The 24,771-nt window shown below is 44.9% G+C and overlaps 1 protein-coding gene across 2 annotated transcripts in view; it reads right to left on the reverse strand.

Moving 5' to 3' along the window:
• Positions 1-24,771, reverse strand: part of LOC147029655 (diamine oxidase [copper-containing]-like) — a 79,089-nt gene that overhangs the window by 2,336 nt on the left and 51,982 nt on the right. Inside the window, exons 3-4 of one of the 2 annotated variants that reach the window (XM_085872872.1) lie at positions 21,145-21,430; positions 15,799-15,963 (exon numbers count right to left, since the gene is read on the reverse strand). In XM_085872872.1, the coding sequence (XP_085728998.1) occupies positions 15,804-15,963; positions 21,145-21,430 (446 nt within the window). In that variant the 3' untranslated portion in view covers positions 15,799-15,803. The remainder of the gene's footprint in view (positions 1-15,798; positions 15,964-21,144; positions 21,431-24,771) is intronic. The other variant, XM_085872870.1, reaches the window with a different exon arrangement.

Genomic DNA, 24,771 nt, shown 5'->3' on the forward strand with positions numbered 1-24,771 from the left:
CCACTTGCAATCACCTTCGTCTTTCCGATATTCACCTTCAAACCTTTTGCCTCCATACATTCCTTCCACTTGTTCATCTTCTCCTTCAGTCCATCCATACTCTCTGCAATCAACACCAGATCATCTGCATACAGCAGCTCCCACGGTAAACCCTCCTTTACCCTCCGAGCCAGCACCTCCATCACAACTACAAATAGAAGTGGACTTAGTACCGACCCCTGGTGCACTCCTACCCTTACCTCAAACTCACCACTGTTCCCATCCTTCGTCCTTACAGCTGTGCGTGCTCTCTCGTACATGGCCATCACTACTCTAATCAACCATTCCTCCACTCCTAACTTCCTCAATGCCCATGCCATTACTTCACGTGGAACCCGATCAAATGCTTTCTCCAGATCAACAAACCGAAGAAACAACTTCTTCCTCTTCTCCATGTACTTCTCCTGAAACTGCCTTACAATAAAAAATCACATCTGTCGTTCCTCTTCCTGGCATAAATCCAAACTGTATTTCGTCAATCTTTACCTTCTTCCTTATCCTCTTCTCCAACACCCTTTCCAATACCTTCATTCCATGCTCCAATAACTTTATTGCTCTAAAGGAGCCACAGTCCAGAGGGTCACCCTTCCCCTTGTACAGAGGGACGAGGGTACTCGGTTCCCAATCCACTGGAATGCGGCCTTCTTTCACCACCAGATTACAGATCTCTGTCATTCTCTTCACACCCCGACTTCCCGCTGCCTTCAACATATCTCCCACAACTCCCGTCGGCCGTCCTGCTTTTCCACTCTTCATTGCTCTTATAGCTTCCTCAACTTCCTTCTCAGTTATCTTCTCTGCTGGTCCTAAAACCGGGTTACTCTCGATGTTGCTATCCCATTCATTTTCTACATTCAACAGCCTTTCCATATATCTCTTCCATCTTCCTTTAATTCCATATGAGTCCACAACGATTTGTCCCACTTCATCCTTCAAGCAACTCACCCCCGTCACATCAAATCTCTCTCTCGCTATCTGCTTTGCAATCCTGAATACCACTCTCTTACCCTCCTCCGAATCCAAGCGTTCTCCAAACATTTTCCTATGGGCCTCCTGCGCCTTTGCAACCTCTTTCTTTGCAGCCTTCTTGGCTTCCTTATAACTTTCATGTGCAGCCTCTTCTACCACCATACCCTTTGCCTTTTGCCATTCCTTGAACTTCTTCCTCTTCTCTTCAATCGTCTTTCCAACTTCATCACCCCACCACCATGTTTTCGAGTGCCTCAGTGGTCCTTTTGTCCATCCACATACTTCACCAAGTGTGAAAAAGTTCTGACTAACCAGGATTCAAACTCAGGGCATCTTTATGAATAAAACATGGCAACAGCCCATTACATAGCAATCTCTCAGCCAAATTATCCATGCACTATTTTATGATATACAGTACAGTACTGCATATCAAATTCTATTCTCTAAAGGTATTGTTTGTATGTATATATGTATATACCAGTGGGGAATGCTTACATATTGTAAGCAACAATGAATCGTGCTTTGCCATTGTCGCGGAATGCTCACCTGCATTGTTTTTTTTTCATTTATTTATAATTTCATTTACGGATGCTTTCCGATGGTTCTGCGATTTTTCTCTGTTTATCAGCTTCGATGTCCATCGGCAGGCAAAATTTCAGCACTCACATCACCCAGAACATACCAAACATTCATATCAGTCAGTCGGATGATACAGGATATATATATATATATATATATACATATATATACATATATATATATACATATATATATATATATACATATATATATATATATATATATATATATATATATATATATATATATATATATATATATATATATATATATATATATATATATATATATATATCTATCTTCTTTCGGCTGCTCCCGTTAGGGGTCGCCACAGCGAATCAACCATCTCCATTTCGCTCTATCCTCCACATCTTCCATTGACACTCCAACCGCCCGCATGTCCGCCCTCACCGTATCCATGAACCTCTTCTTTGGCCTTCCTCTTCTCCTCCTGCCTGGCGGCTCCATCTTCAGCATCCTTCTCCCGATATACTCCGCTTCCCTCCTGTGCACATGTCCAAACCATCTCAATCTCGCCTCTCTCACTTTGTCTCCAAACCGTCCTACCTGCGCTGTCCCTCGAATATCCTCATTTCTTATCCTGTCCATCCTCGTCACTCCCAACGAGAATCGCAGCATCTTTAACTCTGCCACCTCCAGCTCCACTTTCTGTCTTTTTGTGAGTGCCACCGTCTCCAAACCATACAACTGGTCTCACTACCGTCTTATATACTTTCCTCTTCACTCTTTCAGCTACCCTTCTGTCACAAATCACTCCTGCAACTCTTCTCCAACCACTCCATCCTGCCTGCACTCTCTTTTTCACTTCTCTCCCACACTCTCAGTTACTTTGGACAGTTGATCCCAAGTATTTAAACCCATCCACCTTGTCCACCTCAACTCCTTGCAACCGCACAATACCACCACCCTCCCTCTCATTTACGCACATGTACTCCGACTTACTCCTACTGACTGTCATTCCCCTTCTCTCCAGTGCGTACTTCCACCTCTCGAGGCTCGCCTCAGCCTGCTCCCTACTCTCCGTACAGATCATGATGTCATCCGCGAACATCATAGTCCATGGAGACTCCAGTCTGATCTCGTCCGTCAACCTGTCCACCATTGCAAACAGGAAAGGGCTCAGAGTCGATCCTTAGTGCAATCCCACTTTTACCTTAAACCGGTCCGTCATTCCTACCACACACCTCAACGCTGTCACATTGTCCTCATACATATCCTGCACCATCCTCACATACTTCTCCACCACTCCCGACTTCCTCATACAATACCACAACTCCTCTCTTGGCACCCCATCATAAGCTTTCTCTAAATCCACAAACACACAATGTAACTCCTTCTGGCCTTCCCTTTACTTCTCGATCAACATTCTCAAAGCAAACATTGCATCAGTGGTGCTCTTTCCTGGCATAAACCCATATTGCTCCTCACAGATTGTCACCTCTCCTCTCAACCTAGCTTCCACTACTCTTTCCCACACCTTCATGGTGTGGCTTAACAACTTTATCCCTCTGTAATTTCCACAGCTCCACACATCACCCTTGTTCTTGAAAATCGGAAAAAGTAAACTTAATCTCCACTCCTCCGGCATCATCTCACTTTCCAAGACTTAATTAAACAATCTGGTGAACAACACCACTGCCATCTCTCCAAAGCACTTCCATGCCTCCACTGGTATACCATCTGGGCCAACCGCCTTTCCACTCTTCATCCTCTTCATAGCCGTCCTCACTTCATCCTTACTGATCCACCCCACTTCCAGATTCACTATCTCCACCTCTTCCAACCTTCTCTCGCTCTCATTTTCTTCATTCATCAGCTCCTCAAAGTACTCCATCCGCCTTCTCAACACACTCTCCTCGCTCGTCAGCACATTTCCATTTACATCCTTTATCACCCGAACATGCAGCACATCCTTCCCAGCTTGGTCCCTCTGTCTTGCCAATCGGTATAAATCCTTTTCCCCTTCTTTTGTATCCAACTTCTCATACAGCTCACCATATGCCTTTTCCTTAGCCTTTGCCACCTCTCTCTTCACCTTGCGCCGCCACTCCTTGTACTCCTGCCTACTTTCTTAAACTCTCTGGCTATCCCACTTCCTTTTTGCCAACCCCTTCTTCCTTATACTTTCCTGTACTTCCTCGTTCCACCACCAAGTCTCCTTATCTTCCTTCCTCTGTACAGATGTCACACCAAGTACCTTCCGAGCTATCTCTCTCACCACTTCTGCTGTAGTTGCCCAATCATCCCACCCATCTTTACCACCATCCAACGCCTGTCTCACCTCCTCCCTAAATTTCACGCAACAGTCTTCCTCCTTCAGCTTCCACCATCTGGTCCTTGGTTCAACCCTCACTCTCTTCCTCAACCTCACCTCTAAAGTCATCCTTCAGACCACCAATCGATGCTGTCGAGCTCCACTCTCCCCTGCCACCACCTTACAGTCACTAATCTCTTTCAGGTTGCATCTCCTGCTTAAGATGTAATCCACCTGTGTGCACTTTCCTCCACTCTTGTATGTCACCCTATGTTCCTCCTTCTTCTTGAAATACGTATTTACCACTGCCATTTCCATTCTTTTTGCAAACTCTACCACCATTTGCCCTTCCACATTTCTCTTGTTGAGACCATACCTACCCATCACCTCCTCATCCTCTTTATTCCCTTCCCCAACATGCCCATTGAAATCTGCGACAATCACCACTCTTTCATCCTTGGATACACTCTCCACCATTTCATCTAACTCACTCCAGAAATCTTCTTTATACTCCATCTCACACCCCATATGTGGGGCATATGCATTGATGACATTCATCATCACCCCTTCAATTTCCAACTTCACACTCATCACTCGGTCAGATACTCTCCTCACCTCCAATACCCTCTTGACATAATCTTCCTTCAGGATTACCCCGACACCATTTCTCCTCCCATCCACACCATGGTAGAACAGTTTGAAACCACCTCCAATGCCCCTAGCCTTACTCCCCATCCACTTGGTCTCTTGTACACACAGTATGTCCACCTTTCTTCTCTCCATCATATCAGCCAACTCTCGCCCTTTGCTCATCATCGTCCCAACATTCAGAGTTCCAACTCTCACCTGCACACTTCCACCCTTCCCCCTCTCCCACTGCCTCCGGACTCGCCTTCCCCGTCTCCTTCTCCTCCTTCGCCCAGCAGTAGCACAATTTCCACTGGTACCCTGCTGACCACCGGTACCGGTGGCGGTCGTTGGTAACCCGGGCCTCGACCGATCCGGTATGGAAATTCGTTTTGTTGTCCGCATAATGATTTGGCATAGGTTTTTTACGCCGGATGCCCTTCCTGACGCAACCCTGGTCGCCTCTTACGACACACAGGGATATGGTACACCTATTCTAACCGGGGCATTCACCGGGCCCAGTACAACTGTAGCCCAGTAACAGGAAATATATATATATATATATATATATATATATATATATATATATATATATATATATATATATATATATATATATATATATATATATATATATATATTGTTTAGGGTGAGAAGACCACGAGGGGGAGAAGCTATGACTCCAAAGAATTGTAGGCCGTCGAACACGGATAATTCCGTGATGGGGCGAGTCGCTTGACCGACCGTGGTTCTCAACCTTTTGGAGCCGCGACCCCCCAAAAAATTTAAGTTGGGGTTCGCGACCCCCTCCCGACTCACACTTGAAACACACTGCAGTGACGTCACAGAACGCATTAAAAAATCCACAGTGCCTGGAGCACATTGGTCAACGCCTAGGTACTGCCAGCTGTTAAAACTAACCAGAACTAAACTAAACTAAACTGGCATCACAAATTAATTATTTACACTCTGATGTATAACACAGTAAAAACAGCCAGCCACATTCATAAGAAAAGGCTTCTGTAATTGCAAAGAGCGGTATGTAGCCTATCTATGCACGGGACACGGACTGGAAGATTGAACGACCCTCTGCTGCAGACAGAGGTTACTATCACACATGACAGCTACCAGACATACACAAACCTTGCATTAGTGACCAAAAATATACAAAAAATAAAACAACAAAACAAAAACTAAATCAATTTGGCTTTAAGTACAGTTTTAAATTTTATTCAAGATCCGACAGCACAACTCATTGTGAAGGAGGCAACAGGACTGCTTTACAAGCTGATGGCAATAGGCTGTTATCATTGATTCTCATATAGCTGGGCCTGCAAAACAGCTTTCAGCACAATGCAAATACCTTTCAGTGTCCCTCCAGGCTTATTATTCTCAGTTCATTCACAGTTATTATAACAGTTATGCCTGTTGTAGGCTTGTAGCCTATTATCATTCATCTCATTTTGCATTTTCCCCTTTATAACAACGATTCTCAATGGGTTTTCAGTATCATTTTTTTTCAGATTCATCCCCCCCTCCCCGTGCCCGCACAACTGCGGGTGGGAGGGAGTCGTTTACGTCCCGTGATTCAGGATGGGAGGGTTCTTCTTCCTCTTCGCAGAAGAGGGGGAAGGGCGTCTCCAATGTGTTGGGATCGCTCCCTATGAAATTAAATCACGGCGCATCTAATCGATTTCTGCCCATTAAACAATGGAAGGTGAGCTATCTGGGGAACAAGCACTTATCGACATAACTGACTAAAGGAACCTGAATGTTGTGTGCAGTCGAATTCCCAAATTCGTAACAATATATTTTTGTTTATTTGTTTTGACAACCTTCCCACGACAATCCCCCAGGTTGAGAACCATGGGCTTAACCGACCGTGGACGCCAATAACTCAACCGCGTGACCTCGGGTCCTCCCGTCTATGGGTTAACCGGGTTACCTCATTAATCACATGATCTAATTACCGGGGAACACGCCCTCGGTATGCCTTTCTGAACCGGATCACTCTACCGGACCGGATCACTTTACCGGATCGGAGGCAGCCAAGCGACACTGCCAAGGACGTACAGGCTAAAAGGAACGGATTGTTGGGAATAAAGTCCCTGCTAAGCTAAGATTCGGACCATGTTGGACCAATTAAGGAAAAGACAAAAAGAGCAAGGAACATTTCTAATAATTATTTATTTGCAAGCAGGTGAGGAAGGGTATGTGGTTCAATCAATATATTTATTGGGGTGTGTTGTGCAGGGAAATAAAGAAATGTGAGAGGTGCGACAATTAACAAGCAACTTATGAAAGCGGATGCAGAGCAGACCTAACCCGAAATAATAATAACAATCTTCTGCAGGCTTACTTATATAGACAGGTGCCAGGACACACACAGACACACAGACACACACACAAACACACACACACACACACACACACACACACACACACACACACACACACACACACACACACACAACCCGATAAAGAGGAATTGAAGCAATACAGGAGAGGAGTTAAGGCTACGGTCTCTCGGTACCTCGGTATAATTGATAGGCGGTACCCGAACGCGCCACCAATACGTTTGGGGGGAATGCTCCGTGGCGCGGTACCCCACTGACAGCTGGCACGTCGTCTCCTGCTTTGGGCAGCTCACATCGAGACCGTGGGCGTGAAGGAGGGGCTTGAGCTGGGAGGGTGGAGTCCAGAACGAGTGTACAGAGTGGTAGGTGGGACCAGGTGGGTGGGTGGAGTCAGCGTCATGTGGGCGGAGAAGAAGAGGAGGAGTCCAGCGATGACGACAGAAGGCAGAGTCGAGTTGATGACGATGGAAGGCAGAGTCGAAGTCCAGCTTGAGCGGAAGGCGAAGCAAAGAGACAGGAGGATCCGCTCGGACCTTTATAGGCCCCGTGGTGCTGGGCGGGGACCACCCCGAAACTCGGTGTCGTCACCTGAACCGGGTGCTCTGATTGGCCCCGACCCCCTGCACGGCCCGGCCGCAGTGGCCGGAAGCCGCCACATTCCATTTCCGGCAAGGTGACCCCGAGCCATAAAAATATCTTGCTCCGACCTCACGACATGACACGAATCGCCCATACCAAACTCCGCGCCATGAATTGCCTTGCAAGAACCCCCAGGCCATGCCCTGATGACCGCCCGAGAGCAGCGTCAGTCCCACATGCCCACTCGGGCACCCCAACCAGTGCTGGCCAACGCACCCGCTCCGTGTGCGCCGCGTGGCCCGGGCTGTGCCGCATGCCTCCGCCCGATCGCGGCTTCACTGGCCGTGGAGGTGGGAAGACACTCGCCATCCACGGCCGCAAGCGAGGACCGAAGGTACGATGTTATGGCGAACCCATGCACAGCCAGTAAGATGTGTCCATTCGTGCCTGGCTCATACGATAACAAAGTGTTGCAAGCGGCGCATGGGTCTGCCTTTGAGAGCACGTTCCGTACAACATTTTCCATTCTGATCCGCCATTACGCACGTGGCCAGCGCTCGTGTTCGCCCAATTCTGCTCTCGTGTATGTGGGGCGAAACCCGATCAATATAATTAGTCCAGAAATCGGTTGAAAGGAATGCACCACTTGCGCCTTGCACACTCGTATCCCGCCCAACGTGGCATGTAGTTGCCGTTTTACTATTATCGGCTTCAACTGAGAGATTGCTTAAGGAATGGAGCTCTGTGCTGTTGATGCTCATGTGGTATTCGAGCACCCTTTCTAAGGTGCTGTTTCTTCCGTGTTTGGTACATGTTCCGTGCAGCGTGGGCGTCATGCTGGGTGTGTTGCCTGTCCATTGAGTCGAAATTACGGCTGCGTGTACATTTGGCAGGCTGTGTTTTCTATGGAGGGGTGTGGGTGTAATGCCTGCTTGGCCTTTGCTGAGGACCCATCTCACAGCGAAGGCCGCACTTGGCTCAGATTTACTACATGAATAATCAGAAAAGAGTAGGAATGACGTCAGAAATTAAAGGACAAAGAAATGATGTAAGCAAACCTAGCAATGAGATTCTTGCAATGCACTCTCCTGTTGTCCCACAAGACAAAAGGGGAGGGACTATTGACAGGTATATTGATGGAATAACTGTCTTGGGACCACTAACTGTTGGAAGCATGCAGTTCTGAGAACCGCAACTATATATATATATATATACATACATAGATAGATACACACACACTCGGTGAATGCACCCGGCACTGCCCGGGTTCTTTTTGAATGAATTTAATCTTCTATACTTCGGTCTGACGCGAGCCCAGTATCAGTTCCCTATTGGGCCACGGCATGATGTGGTGCCTGAGGCAAATAATGGCGCAAATAACTATGATGGACCAAAACAACAGCAGGATAATGGATGTGATGAGCAGAAAAATGGAGGTAATGGGCGATGAAAAAAAAAAAGGGAGATGAGTGAAGCGATGGGCAGAGAAATGGCAGCGGTACAAGAGCAGGTAAGGGAGTGTCGGATCGGTGTCCGGGAAGAGATGAGGGAGAGCGAGGCCAGACTGATGGGAGAGATTGGGAAGATAACGAAGGAGGTAGAAGGACTGACGTTAGGACAGAATGAGTTGAAGGAACAAATGGGGCGTTCCATGTCAAGTGCACACATTGTTCAGCGAAATTTTGACACATCGTCTCAGATTTCACTCTTTTTTTGTGCAAGTGTTTGTATCCACGGTAAAACATTTTGTGTCAATTTTCAGACCTGGAGCCCATCGGGGCCCATTTAAGGGCCCCCCAAATTTGGACGGCCCCGGTTGACCCACAATCTTCCAGTGGTCATATCACAGGTTGTAGTGGTCCGATTTGGATGATCTTGGTATCAAAATGCTCGTAAAAGTGAGATCTTTTGAATCCCATAAAGTAAAATCACTCCGAAACAGTAATTCAAAAAGTTATAGTTTGGGGCGCCATTTGACCTTGGGCCCCTGCCCCCCAGCCAAACCGATGATCCCGATTTTTTCGTGTGAGAATACCCCTTCATATACTCCAACACCTCAGCATAAATTAAAATGGGATGTCAATGGGTTCAGGTGTAATGATTGTTTTATTGTTCGGGGTCCACATATCACTAATTCTTGATTCGACATTGGGCGACGTTTGCCGGCATCGTTCCAATGACGTCACCTGCTGGCAGGCGACTTTATGTCTGAAATTGACAATCATCATCTCTGGCCTAATATATATATATATATATATATATATATATATATATATATATATATATATATATATATATATATATATATATATATATTGTTGCGAATTCGCGCCCGCCGGCGTGCGATCGGCCGCTTGACTCGAATGGCGGCCGCCTCGCCCACCGGAACGGACAACTCAGTCGTGACCCTCTGGGAACTATCGCCCGGAGCCAGTCACGGGTGGGGGTTTAACCTCACCACGATCGTGCCAATTGCCCACCCGCGCAGGATAGGGTTGCTCGCCAAATTTGACCTACCTAAGTACCTGCGCGAGTGGTCGACCGGGCGATCATACCACGCCACAGGCCGACTCCGGACACGAACCGCTTAAGCGGTTCGTTCTGTATTACAGGGATAACCGAGTGGAGTTATCGTCGGCCTTGACAGTTCCGATTAATTACCGGGCATTTTAAACCCACTACGAACCATTTACGTGATGCAAGATGGAGGTTCAATAAAAGGAAAAGACGAAACAAAGCGGGAAAACAGTTCAACAAGCAGCACTTTATTTACACACACAGACACAAAGCAAGCACGTATATACAGCCATACAGTTTTCGTGCAAAAGAAACAAAAGCAAGAACGACGCAGAATTAATACCGAATAAGACTGACACACGGCAACACTTACACAGTTTTACTTTATGGACTGGTGCCACCCACAGACATTTACACAAAACCCAAAAAGAAAAGGAAGTCACGACTTCCCTGGGCGCGTCGAGTCCTTCTCCCACGCGTAGCTCGCGTCGTCCGCCCGAGAGCTCGAACGGGGCTCTTGGAACGGACGGGGCTCGTTCGGCGCTACTTCCCGCGCTCGTGCATGGGTCCCAGCGCCCGCGCGAGGATCGCCGAACAGGGCAGGAACCACGAGCTCGCGACCCGAACCAGAAGGCTCACTTCGAACTCCACACAACTCCGAACCAACCAAAAAACCCCCGAACCAACTCGACCGTCCCTTTTTGTAGGGGCCGGCTCCGCCCATTCACCCCGCCCCATTTTCGGCTCCAGCCTCCTTCGAGAAGGTTCCCGAAAAGGGGCGTTCCCTCACCCCAATCGCCTCACGCCGTTCATCCACCAACCGGCGGCGAGCTGTCCTTCCCCCTTCCTTCACACCAAGCACGGGGAAAAATGGCAGGAAAAGCCCACGAGCATCGTTGGTAGTTTTTGTTCTTCCACGGAGATCGTGACCGCACGGTGCTTATTGAATGGCGGGTGGCGAAGATGTGGTGGCGTAGGTGGTGGAGGTGGCGTGGTTGTAATGTGGTGGGGTTGGCATGGTTGTTGAGATGCTGTTTGTTTGAAATAAAAGATAGAACAGAAAAATGGCTAACTCAAAGCGTCGCAGCCCGGAGGGATCACATAAATTCCCTCTATACAACGGGTTTGGGCTAACTACACATGGACTTATCGAAATATCTCACCTGAGGACTCTTTATGGTGTAATGCGAATTTCCACAACCGTAACACTATATTGTTACGGCTGTGGAAATTTGCAATACACCGGAAAGGTCCTCAGGTTAGATATATCGATAAGTTCATGTGTCGTTAGTCCACACCTGTTGTTTAGAGGGAATATGTGCGATTCATCCGGGCTGCGATGCTTTGAGTTTGCCATTTTTCTTTCTCTATCGTTATTTTGGACCTTTAAGCTGCGAACAACTCAAACACCACCACCTTCGCCTCCTTACCTCCACAACTCCACCCTGTAAACATCGCTTCACTGCTATTCCCAAACGATGCCCGCCAACAACCAAACCATCACAGCAAACCCCCCACCACCTTCGCCTTTCTCCTTCCACAACCATCAACCACACCACCAGTCAACACCGAACGTCGTGCTGTCCAGGGCCCGTTCGGTAATTGATGCCGAACACGTCGAGCCGCGAGTACAAATGGAAGCCTTTACGGGAAAGGAAATTCGGATCAGGAGAGGCTCACGCCCCGTTTTGCCAGACCAATGGCTAAACGTCGGGTGGTTAGGCCCTGCCCCCAAGCACGATGCGTGTGGACTCCTTTTAGGAGGGAAATCTGATCAGCAGAGGCTCATGCCCCTTTTTGCCTGACCAACGGCTAAACGTCGGGTGGCGTGGCCCCGCCTCCAAGCGCGTTTTGATCCGTGAATCTGCATACACGCTCCTCCCCAGGTCTATAAAGACGCAAGCACAAGGCGACTCGCGGTCGTCGAGTTGGGGCGTGTGTTGGGTTGTGCTGTGCGGTGTGGTGCTGTGCTGGCTGGGCTGCTCGAGTCAAGACGAAGGTCATCATGGAGGTTGTCGTTGCCGGGTCGGGGGATGAGTCGCGGAGTGAGGCGGGGATGTGGAGGAGGACTCAGGGGCGAGAGTTCGCCGGAGTCAGTGCGGTCCCGAGACCCCGCTAGCGGGACGGAGCGTCCGCCATTCCCCTCTCCCGACCCCGAGCATCAACAATTCCTCCCCAATCAATTTTACAATTGATTGTAAAATACATGCTTGTCTGCGTGCGAATTAAAAGTGCTTGTCAAACTGTTTCCCGTTTCGTTGCGTCCTTTCCTCTGTTTGAAATTTCAATCTTGCATCACGTAAGGGATTGGTAGTGGGTTGAAACACCCGATAAGTAAAACTGAACCGTTGAAGTCGGCGATAACTCTGCTCGGTTATCCCTTTAGCACAGAACGAGCCGCTTAAGCGGTTCGTGTCCGAAGTCAACCTGCGGCATGGTTCAACTCCTCGGTACGCTACCCGCGCGGGTACTTAGGTATATCGACATTCGGCGATTCACCCTATTTCGCGCGGGTAGAATGCGGACTGGGATGTGGTGAGGTTAAACCCCCACCCGTGGCTAGCTCCTTGGCGGTAGTTCCAAGAGGGTCACGACTGAATTGTCCGTTCCGGTGGGCGACGCGTCGCGATTAGAGTTACGGGGCCGATCGCATGCCGGGCGGGCCAGAATTCATAACAATATATATGTATGTAAAAAAAAAAAAAAAATATATATATATATATATATATATACATACATATATATATATATATATATATATATATATATATATATATATATATATATATATATATATATATATACATATATATATATACATATATATATATACATATATATATATACATATATATATATATATACATATATATATATATATACATATATATATATATACATACATATATATATATATATACATATATATATACATATATATATATACATATATATATATATATATATATACATATATATATATATATATATACATATATATATATATATATATATATATATACATATATATACATATATATATATATATATATATATATATATATATATATATATATATATATATATATATATATATATATATATATATATATATACATATATATATATATATATATATATATATATATATATATATATATATATATATATATATATATATATCTAATAGCCTGGTGTTGGCGCAGTGGTTAGGGCAGCGGCTTGAGATCCAAGAGGTCCTGAGTTCAAGCCCCGTTGGGCCACTGAATTAATACACCAGGGGGTTGACTCAGCCTGTCATCCTTCTGAGGTCGGCGAAATGAGTACCAGTATACTGGGCCGGTGTATACCCTGGTTAAAATAGGTGTACCATATCCCTGTGTCATAAGAGGCGACCAGGGTTGCGTCAGGAAGGGCATCCGGTGTAAAACATGTACCAAATCACTATGCGGATCATATGGATGATCCGCTGTGGTGACCCCTAACGGGAGCAGCTGAAAGAAGAAGAAGAATATATATATATATATATATATATATATATATATATATATATATATATATATATATATATATATACACATCATCATCATTTGCGAAAAATTATTCTGCCTATTGTGTCTATTGATTTTTAAGTGTACATTTTTATAACCTCATCGAATTAAGTTATAAATGGGATAATCTCAGTTTTTGCATATTTTGCAGTAAGCATGGTGACTGAAGATCGAAAGGAGTTCCGAAAATACTGTTGCGATCCGTTCAGCTGCCATAAAACGAAACAACGAAAAGATCTTCGCAATGTGTCAAATGATATGTTGATGAAATTTTCTTCAAAGGTGAAAAAAGATGACAGACTTTGTACTTCGTGCAGAAAAAAAACTTTCTCAGTTGTCACCAGAGCGTATTGAAGAATCATCTTCGACCAGTTCGAAATTATCATCAGAAGGTACTGTCAAAGGCATTGCAGAATCTATTTCGACAGATGAGGACGAGGAGGTTTTTGAGGGAGAAGCAGAAGTTGACCTATTAAACCAGTCGTTATCGATCATAGGCGAAAGCCGATTCGACAAACGAAAGGCGGAAAGGAATCCAGGGTACGTTCCTGAAAAGCGAAGTAAAGTGGAAGATTCTGTGCGAAAGAAATTAGAACTAGTTGCTGGACCAAGCACTGCAGAGAAAGCACAAAATACAGCGTCAAAATGTGATGAAAACTGCATGCCAGAGGTGATCAAAAGCCTGAAAGAAAAATACGTTGTTTCGAGTCGTTCAGAGCAAATACTTATACTGACAATATTTGCTCGGCATATGAGCATCAGAGGGATGATGAGTGAATTCAGTTGCTCCGAAAGTATGGCTGTGCAAGCCCAAAATTTAGAGAAAGAAAATGGTATGCTATCGTCTCCAAATCCCAAACAGGGTAAAATATTGCCTGACGAAGTGAAATCCGCCGAAACCGAATTTTAGCGAAGTTATGAAGTCAGCCGAATAATGCTGGGAAAAAAGGACTGTGTGGTGGTCAGGAATGAATATGGAAAAGACAAAATTCAAAAGCGCCTGGTACTAAACAATCTCAAGGAACTGTTTCAGAAATTCAAAGAGAAGAACCCTGGCTTGAAAGTTGGATTCGAGAAGTTCGCCATGCTCCGTCCCTCGGAGTGTGTCCTGGCCGGTTCAGGCGGTGCACACAGTGTATGAGTATATACGATACATCAAAATGTGAAACTCATGATGTTTGGTTCCAAAATTCCACAGATAGCCGAACTTCCTCGCTATCATCATGTGATAACACGCATAGTTTGCAACCCAGCACAACCGGCATGTTATTTCAAAACTTGTGAAAGTTGCAGGATCAATTGAAGACTTCAAAACCGAGCTACTGAGTGCTTATGAACTAGAGGATATTGATGAAATTCAGTTTAAACGGTGGACATCCACCACAGATCTGAACTGAGCTCCATGGTCCTGCCTTTGGAAGAATTCATTAATCAATTCTGTGAACGTGCGGTGAAATTAGTGAGACACAACTTCATTGCCAAGGCCCAATCTCAGTTTCTGAAAAATAAGAAAGACGAAATCGGTGAAGGAGAATTTGTCATTATTGGAGACTTTTCAGAGAACTATTCGTTTGTCGTACAGGATGCGGCCCAAGGATTCCATTGGAACTGCTCTCAAGTGACAATTCACCCCTGTGTTTACTATTTCAAATCGGACTATGGCAAATTAAACCACGATTCGTTCACGATTATATCAGAATGCAATACTCACGACTTTGTCTCAGTCCACTTCTTCCAAAGAATGTTCATTGAACACTTGAAATCTAGCTTTGGAAATGTAAAGAAACGTTACTATTTCTCAGACGGTTGCTCTGGCCAATATAAGAATTGCAAAGCCTTCATAAACCTATGTTGTCACAAATCACAGTATGGTATTGACGCAGAATGGCATTTTTTTGCCACAAGTCATGGCAAGGGCCCTTCAGATGGCGTGGGAGGTACAGTCAAACGAGAAGCAACATGTGAGAGCCTGCGTAGACCTTACAAGTCAAATTATTTCTCCAAAAGATCTTTTCGCCTTTGCTGAAAATGGTTTGAATGAAATGAAGTTCGGTTACGGGATCCAAGAGGCGTATGACGAGGAAGTACGAAATCTGGAAGAAAGGTTAAAAACGGCCAAAACCAAAGCTGGAACTCAAAAACTTCATGCTTTCATCCCAATTTCTGAAACTGCTCTTAAAGTACGCGAATTCAGCCAAAGCGAGGAACACCGTATCGAGTCGGCTATTTCAAAATCTACACCAACTTTTAACGGGAAACTCTCAGGTTATGTCACAGTGCACTATGATGGAAAATGGTGGCTTGCCTGCATCATGGAAGCCTTTCAGGACACTCATGAAGTGAAAGTGAATTCTCTTCATCCAAACGGGCCGCAAATAGTTTCATTTTTTCCTGACATTGAAGACCACTGCATTTTAGACATTTCTGATATACTTCTTTCCGTAGAACCAAAAACTGATACAGGTAGAACCTACACAATCAGTAAAAAAGAAACACAGCTGTCAAATAAAACATTCGTTGGCAAAAAATCTTGACTATAATATGCTCAGAAAAACTCTTACTCATACTAGTATCGCTTCCAGTTCCTGCATGTGCATGTGGAAAATGTATGTACAATATACTGATGTAGTGTATTGGAAATGTTGCGTTCAAATAGTGTGCTAGGTATTGTGGCATATTGTGTGTCCAGCACCCGAGTCACCGAACAATAAAACCATCATCACACTTGAACCCATTGAGATCCCATTTTCATTTATGCTGAGGTGTTAGAGTATATGAAGGGGTATTCTCACACGAAAAAATCGGGACCATCGGTTTGGCTGGGGAGCGGGGGCCCAAGGTCAAAGGGCGCCCCGAACTATAACTTTTTGAATTACTGTTTCGGAGTGATTTTGCTTTACGCGATTCGAAATATCTCGCTTTTACGAGCATTTTGATACCAAGATCAGCCAACTGGACCACTACAACCTGTGATATGGCCTCTGGAAGATTGTGGGGCAGCCAGGGCACCCAAATTTGGGGGGCCCCTAAAATGGGCCCCGATGGGCCCACAGGTCTAAAAGTTGGTATTTTGCGTTTTTTCACCCAAGTGAATAAATGACCAACATATGGGGAGAAAATGAGGTATTAGTGTCAAGAGGGTGTGTACACTTGACATGGAATGCCCCAAATGGAGAACACAGGGGCGATAAAGGAGTTAAGGGCCGCCGAGAAGGAAACAAGAGAGATGACGGCAATTAAAAACGAATGTAAAATGGCACACGAGAAACTGATGAAGAGAGTAGAGGAGGTGACAGACGATGGGCACGAAGGAACAGGAAATGGAAACACAAATAGAAACAACGAAGGTGATGTTAGAGGGGGAAATACAAGGGGTGCATCAGGATTAACGATGGTTAAAGAGGAGGTGGATGAGGTAAAGAATGAGATAACTGAAATCGAAGCAAACCAGGTAGAAACAGGTGGTAGAGCAAAGGAGGAGATTATTGAATGCATGGACATGTTGTATTTACAGCATGTCAAAGTGCTGAAAGATGAAGTGAAGAGGATACAGGTCCTTGAGACGAACCGGGAGGAGGTGAGTACAGTGAAGATGAATCATGGCGAGTCCGGTTATGTGCATGATGCAAATGGGTGTTTGGTGAGCTTGGGGGTGACAGACCCGGGGTTTCTTGGAGTGCCCAATGTGAGGAGTGTGAATGTAACAGAGTGTGTGCCGAGAGTGAGTGAATCAGAATGTGCGAGAATGGAGTGTGATGGTGAGTGAAAAAATATCAGTCAGGCATCGACTCAGATAGGAGTAGTTGGACAGATGGGAGACTTGAGTCCCACGTGCACGGTACACCGTGTGGACCCGGAGGATTCACCCCAGCATCAGTCCCATATGGACCGGCGTATGGGATTCGAACCCTGGGAAGCCGTGCAGTGCAGCTTGCACCACATGACAGCAAGAGCAACTTGAGGGCGTACTTGGCGCAGTTCGATCACGTGTGTAGGGGTAACAGTTGGGGCCCGGACGAAGGTGGGATGCACCTTGTAGCAGCACTGCACGGTGTGGCGGCCGAGGTTCTGACCACCCTTCCCCCTAGGGCCATTACGCTGGCAGGCCTCTGTTCGGCTCTCAACAACCTATTCGGCATAGAACAGCAGCAGAACTGCCAAACCCAGATTCATCCATTGGACTGCCAGATGGTGAAGTGTGATTCATCACTCCTGAGAAGCGTTTCCACTGCTCCAGAGTCCAATGACGGTGAGCTTTACACCATTCCAGCTGACGCTTGGCATTGCGCATGGTGATCTGACGCTTGTGTGTGGCTGCTTGGCTATGGACACCCATTTAATGAAGCTCTCGACAAACAGTGCTTCTGCTGTCGTTGCTTCCAGAGGCATTTTAGTCCTCGGTAATGATTGTTGCAACCGACGACGGACGATTTTTCCGTGCTTCAGCACTCGGCGGTCCTGTTCTGTGAGCCTGTGTGGCCTTCCACTTCGCAGCTGAGCTGGTAAAGCTCCAAGATGTTTCCACTTCACAATAACAGCACTTACAGTTGACCGGGGCAGCTCAAGCAGGGCAGAAATTTGATGAACTAACTTGTTGGAAAGGTGGCATCCTATGATGGTGCCATGTTGAAAGTCACTGAGCTCTTCAGTACAACCCATTCTGCTGCTAATGTTTGTTCATGGAGATTGCATGGCTGTGTGCTTGATTTTATGCACCTGTCAGCAATGGGTGTGCCTGAAATAGCAAAATCCACTAATCAGAAGCGGTGTCCGCATACTTTTGCCACGTAGTGTAATTCACCGATAAAGAAAGTTAAACAACTTGACATTATACATTACTGTGTGGTTGAAATCTAAGTGAGAATAATTGTACACCACCCCTCCCTATTTCATCTCCAGATGCTGCACGACATCATTGCTGGACGCGAAAAGCCTTCAGCGCCGGGCAATGATGCGTGTGCCAAAAGGGCGTACTCAGTTTTCACACCGTTTGTTAAGACGAAAACAACATTTTCGTCACATGTAGGTCTGTCTCCTTTGTTGGCTCGGCTCTGCTCTGCTCAAATTTTTTGCTGAGCACTTTGTCCTTGTTTCCACGGCACCCATGAAAGTTCCATGGGTGGACCCCAGGCCAGTCGTGCTGTCAAAATTACGAGCATGATACAACAGGGAGGGAGGTCTCATGGCCTCACGGTGATAGGCACCGATATGATGATGAAACAGTTTCTTTGTTCTGACGAAAATTTAAAATTTTCATCACACTTTGGTGCGTCTCATTTATTTGTGTTTGTGTGTATATATCTATGTTCGTCTGCGAGTGCAAAAACTCACAAACGCTTTCAGTTATCTGTCAAACTTAACCAGAGGATTCTGAAGGACAAAAATGAGGCTGCCAATGTTTTTTGACTATATATGTCAAAGGTCAAGGTGACAGTGACATCATTTGCATAAAACAGATACACATATGCCTAAATGGGTTTGCGCTACATGATATCAAACTTGACACAAATGAGTTGGAAAACATCACCGACCAATTTTGAGCAGATTTGAAAATCCGATTGTTATTAAAACGCAAGATTTTTGTAGGGCTGGGGATAGATGACACATTTACAAAATGAGGGCAATCCATTGAAGTATAACATTCCATGGCAACGAAGTCGGCCATGTTAAAGTATCGAGGGTTTTTTTAGGGACAAAAAAAGACGATAACTGAAACGCTTCAAGATACAGCTATCAAATTGCAGCCATATTCAAAGGTCAAGATGAAAGTAACATCATTTGCATGGTTTTCGTCATACCTGTCAGGCTACTGCCTGACACCTTGTGTTTTTCTTGTTTGTTTGTTCATTTGTTTGTCCAGACGATATCCAAACCATCCTTTGAGCTAGGAAGCTGAAATTTGAGCACAATAGGCAACAAGTGCTCTGGCAAAAAAAAAAGCTTTAAAAAATCAATTAACTGATTAAGTACTTCATTATTATCGCTTTAATAATTACTTCTTTATTTTATTTCTCATCTGGCCAATACCTCAGGCACCTTTTAAGCGAGGGAGCTGATATGTCGACATAATAGTGACAAAGTGATTTGGCTATAAAGTGTATTTTTTATTTATTGATTAATCAATTAATTCTTTAATTTTTCCATTAATTACTGAACTAATTTTCAAAAAGTTACAGATTCAGATGAAGTTGTGGTGGTTACGTATGCTATTGGCCAATTGATTAAGAAATTAATTATTTTACGATTATTATTTATTTATTTTAATTACGCAATTAATCAATCAATTATTTTACACTGCTCCTTCCCAATTCCGTCTCCATGTGCTGCACGGCAGTATCACCAGGCGCTGAAGGCGTCCTGGCAATGTCATGCGCTGGAGGATATGTTATTTATTTGGCATAGTGGTGGTGTACTGTGCTTTGAAATGTCACTCTACTTATTCAATTTTGTTTTCAGTTTCATTTAATGCACTTTTAACATGTTGACTGCCAACTCTTATAATGTGCACCACTCCCATTTGCTAAGCCAAGTATGCCTGCGCATATACTTTATTTTCAAATTTTGCCCTTCTATGAGCAAATGCTGTTCATTTGTTATCCCAATCCAATGTTATGTGGGTGGGGAAACCCAACGTTATGATTTTTAGGACTGAATTGACATTGTTATAACGTCATTGCTTATGGTAGATTCTGTGCTGAATACCACTTTTGTTTTTTCCTTTGTTGCTTCTGTCATTACCCTTCAAAAATAGCCCACGTGAATGCAGATGAAGTGGCAAAACTTCTCATGGGGCTGATAATGTTGAGAGTAATTATCCTGACATTGACAAATGAACATGACATGGATGATGGGACTGCAGAAATGCCCTCAGACTTCAAAAATAAAAAATGAAAAAAATGGGGGCAATAACGATACTTAGCACCATATCTCAAAAAATTATGGACGTATTGGGCCAAAACTTGGTGGAAAGGTTGAGTTTGTGACAAGGACAAATTGATTCGATTTTGCTTAAGACCTGTATCCGGATACGAGAATTTTTAATTTTTAAAGTGATTCCTCATAATTGAGAGATCGAACCAAAAATGACATCGAGCACAATATTTCCAAAAGTTGTGTGCAGGTTATTGATAGCAGTTGTGGCAAAAAGTTGTGGCCCCCATAACCAGCAGCATGTCGTTACTTGTCACCAAGCCACATAAAGCACACATCAAAACAAAACAAAAAAATACATTGTCTGAGCATTTATCGATGTGAATCATGAAAATACAAAAATAAACAATTTTCATGATGTTTCACTGAAGTCTAAATAACCGGATCTTGATTGGGTGACCCAACTTGTATTTCTTTTAATTTAATGTGCCAAGATGGTTCTTGGCTGTTTGAAATGGTTTGAAGCAGGAACGGGGTCAGGTTCTAAAATTAATTGCGTTTTTCATTTTAAGGCCCCCATACTTCTCATGCATATTTCAAGGACTGTAATAAAGTAGAAATCCATACACAGTAGGGAAATTTTTAAAATTATATTTACTTGTACAGGAAAAGTTTAAAAATAAAAATAAAAAAACGTTTACATATCTAGGACTACTGTATTGTGATCATCTCTTTCCTAGAGCCTTGTATATTTGGAAAATAATGTACAAAACCCTGGTACCTGCTCCAAGTGACACCTTTCTCCTCTCCATAGCCCTCAGGGAGAATGGGCTGGGCATGTGAGTTCAGTTGAAGTCGGAATCCACGACTATGGCCCCAACGGTTTTCTTTCTTGGGATTATAGAATACAAGATAAGGCAGGGTGGTACGATGCCGGAATGCAGCATCACCTTCATGACTCACAACACGCCTGTGAACCCATGGTTGAATGAGCCGACGACCAGGGCTCCATGGGTGACTTATGTTCTCAAACTCCCTGCTCACTGTCATGAAGCTGTTTTGAGATCCTGAATAGCACAGTAAAACATAGCTCAAAGAAAAAATGTATAATATAGTAACAGTAGTATAAAATGCATATACAGTCCACTGATTGGCAAACACTTTTGAAATCCACTATCTCATGAAAATTAATCTCTGCATTTGCTGCAAAGTAGATGATCTACCCATACTTTATTACTCATATCAAAGTTTTGTTTATAAAATAATATATATTGAGTGATGATGAAACCAGGAAGCAATATTTGGATGTTGGCCGATGTAACAGCTGTACAATATTGCATAATCTTCTGATAAAACTATAACAAGCACTTTTCCTGCAAAGAGTCAGTTCTTATTCATCCTCACTTGATACCTGTAAAACTGGAGAGTTCATGGAACAGCTTACCCATGCAGTCTTGAGAAAAAAGGACAGAGGAAGGGTCTTTTCAACCCTTGCTTCGCATTTATGAGCACAATCTGTTTCTTACAAGCTGTGATGTTGGCTGAATCTTGATATTCCCCAATGCTGACAATGCAAGTGGAAAATTTGATTGGTCGAGATGGCGTATAATGCCATAATATTTTGTGCAAGTATGGTTAAACTGGAGGTTTTTTAAAATGTGCCAACAAGGCGATTTATATTTTACGATGTACAAGTATATTGTTGTGGTCCGGGGGTCGGTGGCGAGGAACGGCCGCCAGGTGGAGCAGTAGAGCCGTCTCCCACCGAACACCTGGGATTTAGGTCGTGACTCTCGGACAACTCCGAAGGTCACGGGTCACTTAAGGACCATGCTCGCCAATTCTCTGATGGCGTGGGGTATGGTCAATAGCCAAATTTCAATATACCCAAGTACCCACATCATCAAATTACCGGGGAAGTCACACCCTCAACGGACTCTGTCGAACCGGGTCGCTCTAGCGACCTCGGTCTGGTGTAACCGAGTGGAATTACCAAAGTCCGTCGGACCCAATGACAACTTATGGCACCGACGGCCTCACTATTTCTCAAGCACGAACCGTGCTGGGTCAATGGAAGAAAACACAGGCAACGAACTGAAACATTTAACAATTGGGGGTTTATTTATAATGGGGGCAATAATCGGGAAGGGAGACACAGAGCAGAGTTACAACCGAATAAAATGCAATGTATAATGAAAAGAAAACACTTAACAATTCTACTTAACAAACTGGTGCCACACACACACACACACACACACACACACACACACACACACACACACACACACACACACACACACACACACACACACACACACACACACACACACACACACACACACACACACGAAATGGACCCCGTCGGGTCTTTATTCGGAACCTCAGCCCAGGAGGGAAAGGCGAGCTGGCGATCAGGGTCTTGTCGGTACCTGGCCGCCTCGTGCGGTTAGGCCCGCGACTGCAGGTGTGGGACCCGTGGTCCGTAGGTGCTTGGATGTCGAGCAGCCGAGACTCCAGACTCGGCGACCACCAAGACCAAGACCGCTTGAACCACAACCAAGACCGCTTGACCCATGATCGCAGACGAAAAGCAATCGCCACGATCACTCCTGTACTCTACTCTTGCCTTTGGATGGAGCGAACACTTCATCTGGCTGGGGCAGAGCCGGCCCTGAGGAAATGAGCCTCCTGATTGGACGGGGCGTCTCGGAGGGTGTGTCGGGGCTTCTCGGAGGCCCGCCCCCCGAAGAGGCTCTGTAGTAGTGTTCGGCACTCTGGCCTCCCATTGGCTGGAGCGCCTCGGCCCTGCTCGTCCTTCGCCCATTGGCTGGAGAAAACGCTCCAGGCCCTTCCTCGGAGCGGATCCTCGATCTGATGCGATGGAGGCTCCGCCCACGCCTTCAGCCAAAAACACGTGAGCAATGGAGTCGATGGTGCGGAGAGGTGGAGGATTGACTTGTCGGGAGGAAGATTTAAAGATGTAAAAAAAAAACCTGACTATAAAAGAAACCCGCAGCGCACACATGAAATTCCCGTTAGACACAGGGGATGGATTCTAACTATAAACACAGACTTACTGAAATAACTGAACTGCAGGGATTGCTGTCTGTTTGTGTACACAAGGCTTACAAATCCGTAACAATATAATCCAATTGAAACAAAAGTTTTAAACGCTGTAGAAAAAAAAAATTCGGAAGTTTACTGCTGTTGACACACTGTCTTTTACACCACCTCATTTAACATGTTACATTAGTTATTCATGCCTGTATTTTGTGGCCTTTATGATGTGCCAAATAACCTTCCTGTTTGGACTGATTGCCAATTTTGTTTCAGTGCCACGTAGGCAGACAGACTGAAGCAATCGTCTTAATTCTCTGTGCGCATGTGCGCTCGGTACAAGATTCTGTACAATTTTCCAAATTCAGAACAAAAGTTCTGCAAAACTGCAGGACAGTGTTGCAATTTATGTTCCGATTCATGTTCAACTGTCTTCAAAATATATAATTCAATTGAAATTAAGCAGTTCTCAATCATAGGCCGACGTCTGTAGACAGACAGAGTTAACCATTTGCTTAACTTTGCTTTTGCACTTCCCATGCAGGGTAATGAATGACTCAATGCAGAAGGTGGATTTGACACCCTGGAAGAAAGCTTTAATTGGCCGAGTACAAGACAAATGCGTCAGAAGAGAAATTTTACTGGTCAACTGGTTTATGACTTCTGAAGAGACACAAGGGAACTGGCAATGTGTTAAGAAACAAGATGGGCAAAGACTAAGGAGGACTTGTACAAATTCAGAAGATGGAATGTTGAAGAGTCTGTGCCTAAGGGATAATAGCAGAAACATCAACTAATCTGTAGCTGGCATGGGAATACCATTCTGGGGGTGAATCTGAGGGGTTATAGTCACCGGATTAATAACAACCAATCCTTTTACATCGTCAAGCTCATTGGGCTGCTGAGGCAATTTAATTGGCTCGGAGGCGCCATCCTGAACAGATCACCACTCTAATGGTGAAGGATCCTCGTTGAAGAAATTAAATGGCTGGAACACAAATCCGATGGTATTACCAGTCGGCGCAGGATTAGGAACATCTTCAGCAGATGGGATATAGCCAAAGCCGGTTGTAATCCAAGCCACCAGGTCATGGGGAAGTATTGTGTGGAGAAGGTCGAGGGGAGAGGAAGGAGCAAGCATTAAAGGTGTTGTAATGTTGAGTAAAATGACAGAAAAGAAAATGGCCCAAGGAATAAGGGGAGCAATCAATTATTGAGTAGTTTGACACATTGGCTGCCGAGGCAGTTTCCTTGGCTAGGGGGCACAATCTTGGATGTGTCACCACTCTGATGCAGGATACTCGAATGGCTTATTCTTCCCAATAAGCTGGTACTCATTTTGACAACCTCG

Source organism: Eptatretus burgeri, chromosome 3, assembly GCF_056783735.1.
Source record: "Eptatretus burgeri isolate ZD-2024b chromosome 3, Ebu_testis_v1, whole genome shotgun sequence".
Taxonomy (NCBI): domain Eukaryota; kingdom Metazoa; phylum Chordata; class Myxini; order Myxiniformes; family Myxinidae; genus Eptatretus; species Eptatretus burgeri.